General features: G+C 46.9%; 1 protein-coding gene across 1 annotated transcript in view; it reads left to right on the top strand.

Annotated features, from left to right (window-relative positions):
* Positions 1-3,907: 3,907 nt before the first annotated feature.
* The window catches only part of Pmar_PMAR004477 (conserved hypothetical protein), a gene marked incomplete at both ends in the record, with an annotated part of 1,183 nt that continues 163 nt past the window's right edge, over positions 3,908-4,927 (top strand). The window contains 3 exons of the mRNA XM_002764975.1: positions 3,908-4,577; positions 4,626-4,723; positions 4,775-4,910. Of these exons, the coding sequence (XP_002765021.1) occupies positions 3,908-4,577; positions 4,626-4,723; positions 4,775-4,910 (904 nt within the window). The remainder of the gene's footprint in view (positions 4,578-4,625; positions 4,724-4,774; positions 4,911-4,927) is intronic.

Below are 4,927 nucleotides of genomic sequence, written 5' to 3'. Positions count from 1 at the left end.
CCCGGGATAAACGTCGAGATCATCTAAGGAGAGACGCAGTTGTGCCAGCACTGATCATTCAGCTCGTAATTGACGAACTATGCGCAGCTTCGTCCCTCCGCTCTTTTCCAGCTAGACGTGTTGAAACGAAGAATATAGAACTCTCCCACAGATCCATATTGAGCGGAACCTTCGCATCCGTTTCCTGCGGCACGGAGTTGGTAATAGGTCAACTTCGTCGATATCCTCGGCCTCTAATGATCAGAGACCGGGGGATTAGAGTCTAATCCCGCATACCATGCGGGATTGGATTTCAGAATCATTAGGCGCAGCACACGCACGAACCAGGGACTTCAGAATGACGACGTGCTCTTTGCTGTTGATTTCTTCTGCCAGCGATTTGCAGCAGCTGACGTCGAGAGGCTGAAGCAGGGCGCCCTTGGTGATGTTTTTCTTGACCAAACACTTGGCTACGTCAAGCTGTGCGGACGGAGTAGGCTTCTCGAGCAAAAACGGGTCACTTTGAACATGAAGTTTGCCAACGCTTCCACTCCGAAGGCGAGCCGCACCAAGCGACGTTGGGATCCTCGATCGCGCCAAATCGGCGCGCCGATGGACCTCGTCGGGGAAGGGGCTACGACCAGCCGGAGAGTTCGAGCCGACAGCAACCATGCGGCTGGATAATCCCTTGTGACTGGCCGACCCGTTGTTCAACCTGCTGATCTGCTGTTGCTGAGTGGAGGATGACGCCATATCGAGTGGGTGAAACAATACCAAATCGCAATGAGAATTAATTTTCCGTAGTTGGCTGGAGAGACAAATCTTTGGGTTATTCAACCGATTCCAACATTTTCAGGAAACCAAGAAGGTCACGCGTAAGAATGTCCTTCAGCTAATTTTTATCGATTTTCTGTCAATCTAATATCGATTTCACCGTGGATCTCACCAGTTCACGATTCCGCACACATTCACATTATGAATCGATGACTTTCTTACGATAAAATTATCCAGAATTTAAATACTTCACTGATAGCCACATACTCGATAGCATACGCAACTTTGAGTAGTACGTCCACAGCGGAGGCGAGAGGGGCGTTTTGAAAAGTTCCGATTGGAGTGATATCGACTTGCACCAAGTAGACCCACCTTGGGAGCTTCCAATATAAGCATCCCGAAAACATTGACCATCGCCGACACGCCATTGTCAAGCGCATCGATCCCAGCACCGCTCTGACAAACCATCGAACCTGAGCAAGTCGAGTAATAATCGATCGCGTGATCGATCTCAACATTACTCGCAGTAAACCCAACCCGGGAAGTCGTGTAGGTCATTATATCAAAATCTATACTGTTCGCAGATGGTCGACTATCTGAAAGCGTAAAATTCGGAAAAGCATGAACACCACCGAACGAAATTACAGTTGAAGCCCAAAAGCGATCTTTCGACTCGAAGCGCATTCAGCAGTTGAATTCGAAAAATACACTTTTTCAATCAGAAATGGCATTCATGGCGATCCCAACAACTCTCACCTCCTGTCCCTCCTAGCCAACATAAGAATTGTGTTTGAAGGTGTACAGTCGCGTCCAACCTGAGTCCACGCTCGTTATCCAGACAGCATCTGTACTCTAGCAGAGATGAAGGTCCGTTCAAACGCGATTATCACATTTGACCGGAAGAATAGAAATCCCAAGAAGCGCCGATTTCACAAAAAAGTACCTCCCGCGGGAATATTTAAAATACGGAAATTTACAAAAATCCCGCCACATCTGAGGTGATAGAAACCCGAGCATGCAATTTTGAGATACACGACCACGCGTCATGAAATTACCGATCATTCATCCGTTCACAGTCGGATCCGATTCTCATGATGGCGTCCCAAAGGTCGTATAAAGCTGTTATGAGAAGGACTGTGTTACACAGAAGGCATCCTTGTCTTATCGAGAGCAGGAAGAACGCCTTACCGTAAACCTCGGAAGAGAACATGTGACAAAGGTGTGGTATGAATATTAAATTAATTGAGCCCCACTAAACTCAGCTACTCAGCATGATGAAACCAAATCAATGCGGGAAGATGTTCACATCACATGGTCAACTACATGTGTTGGTGACAATACCGAAATTCTGAGAAAACTTTTTAATGGTTTCTGTAAACTTCCACCCCAATTTGTATGTACACTCCCGTGATCAGTGGAGAAACTCCTCAACTCAGCTGAGGCAAATGAACATGTAGTCCAACACTGTACCCAACGTGTCCTAACCCATAGTAGAAAACAAACACGAGAGCAGTGTACCGACCCGGACTGTTGCGATTGAATGGGTTACGATGGGGCACAATCAGTGTGAGAAAATATGCACATGGTGGACCACATAGGTTGGTGACAATATGGAATTTCTGAGGAAATTTTGCAAAATTCTTGTTGTTTTCTGTACATTTCTACCCTAGTTCGTATACAAACTCCTATAATGAGTGAGGAAAGTCCTAGGGTCAGCTGAGGAAAGCGAGCATATATCACAACACCGGGCCCAATAGGGAGAAGCGCTATTATATCCACTTTATTGACCTCATCAGATCGATACACCTCTTAATACGCCGAGGCAACCCACCGTAAGCCGAAACGATCGACACATAGCAAAGGTGAATACAAAACCCAAGGGCGGAAGAAGCGAATCAAACACATGGAGCACGAGGGTGACAACCCAGAACCCGACAAGACGACCAGATCCTGAACTGTTATACAGGTGAAAGCTGATCTACTCGAAGTTTGTCCCAATTCCTTGCATTTTGGAATACCACAGTAAATCATCCAGTGACTGGAATATCCAGTGGCTGGGTTGCTCTCACGCATAGGTAGAATTATGGAGTGATTTCCACATAAAAATTTCACTATCCCATCAGAAACCGCATACGGCCGCTGAACGAATCAGCTCCTATTAATGCTGGCGATATCGATGCCGTGAAGATTGCTGCCAACCCGATATGTCGACTCCGAAACATGAGACTTGCGCAAGATCCGGCAAGATGCCGAGATTTACCTACTTTCCATCAACAGTGAACAACTTGTGATTATAAAATCCTATGCACAGCGGGGTGGGATAGGCGGACGAGAATGCTACTGTGGGTTCGATTCCGAGTCGATAATGTTTGCGAAACACAAACTACAAAATTCTGGCTCTACGAAATTTCAAAGTAAAAAATGTACTTTTTTGAGAAACTCTCTGATCAAGACAAGAGGTGAATATCGTAGTGTCTTCCATATCATCTGGAAGCCATCCGTAGGAGCCCTCGAACAGCGTGTAAACCGTTCTTCGTCTTGAACAGGGAGTTGTTCAAAAAACACACTCTTGCTGAAACACCCTGTAGTTGGCTCAGACCCGCATTCAACCTACAGCCAAAAGCCAACAGTATTCCCTGTCTGCTAGAGTATGGTTCATCTGAACATCAGACTCTGATGATCAGAGCACCATAACTACACGCTGGTCTAGTACCGTGGCTGTCACCATCATCATTCAGCTATGTCACAACCTCCACCCACACACTACGTCAGGGGAGACTTGATTGAATCCATCATATCAATGCTAATGAATAACAATCATTATTACACTGTATAGCTAGTACTGTATTGTATTACTATTATTACACGTATGAGTACTTCTATTTATTTGCTAGCGCCGTTGTGTCATTAGTTCTTCGATTCCACTCTCATCGATTTCTTACTAGTTAGCCACCAGGTATGATTGGCATCGGTGCTAGGGAGTATTGACAGTGAGCGCAGCTGAGAAGAGATATGGAGTTGCAAATACCAGAAGATAAATGAACGAATGCTCTACGAACGATCGAACGACCATTTAGCATGGGAATCTTAGGTTGACTCGCGTAAGATACAAATCAGGTCCACTCCTCTGCCTCAGCCTCTTATATCGATCACCATGGCTGATGTCTCCTTCGGCATTGGTATTACTTGCACTCTACTAGCTGCATTCTTCTACGGTATACAATACGTTCCCTGTAAGCAGTACACCACCTTCGACGGTGCCGTCTTCCAATGGTTTATGTGCAGTGGCATCATCTGGGGAGGTATACTCCTCCAACTCATCCTCATGCTTGCCCTTGACTGGCCCGGCCCTCAAGTGATTCTCTATGGTGTCCTCTCCGGCATGCTATGGGGCTCTGCCAACTTCCTCGTTATCCCCCTAGTGCGGATCTGCGGTCTAGCCCTAGGTTTCTCCCTCTATCACATCATCAATCTCTCATGGGGGTACTGCCTTAGTCGATTCGGTCTCTTCGGCATGGACCAGGACGTCGGTCGCATACCACTCCTTCGCGACATCGGAGTCTTCGTCCTCCTCGTTTCCTTCATAATGCTATTTTGGGTTGAACCAGAGGAGGCCAAGACCACTACCACTCCTCTGAAAACTAAGGAGAGACCATCACAGAGTGTCCGCCACAAGAACTCAGCGCCGATCCAAACTGACGAGACTTCCCCAGGGCAAGGTATCGCAGAAGCTGAAGTTGTGGCCAAAGACTCCACATCTGCCAGTCAACATCGCCGGAAGTATATTTTCGGTGCGAGCAGAGCACAAGCGATCAAACTAGCAGGTATGCTCCCTTTAGTGTACTCCTCCACATTACCTCGTTTCATCACAGGCATCGTATTGGCGATAGCAGCGGGTGTATTGACGGCCATGAACGGTTGGCCGTATGCTTTGTGGATTCAGACGCAACAAGGGAAAGATATGATGGCGGTAGGGTTGAATATCGACCTTACCACTCAACGTTCACTTTTCCGTTCTCAGGTTCAGTTCGTATTCTCGCAAACTATCGGTATCTACTTTGTCTCCAGCGTGTGGTATTGGTTGGCGTCGACCATTCGACAATTCGCTTTCAAAAAGCGTACCAACCACAGCGTCATCCGTCCAGCATTTATCGCCGGTACCAGGGATAGAACC

Source organism: Perkinsus marinus, assembly GCF_000006405.1.
Source record: "Perkinsus marinus ATCC 50983 genomic scaffold scf_1104296975926, whole genome shotgun sequence".
Lineage (NCBI taxonomy): Eukaryota > Perkinsozoa > Perkinsida > Perkinsidae > Perkinsus > Perkinsus marinus.
The sequence above is the reverse complement of the archived record's forward strand: the minus strand, read 5'-3'. Positions and strand labels throughout refer to the sequence as shown.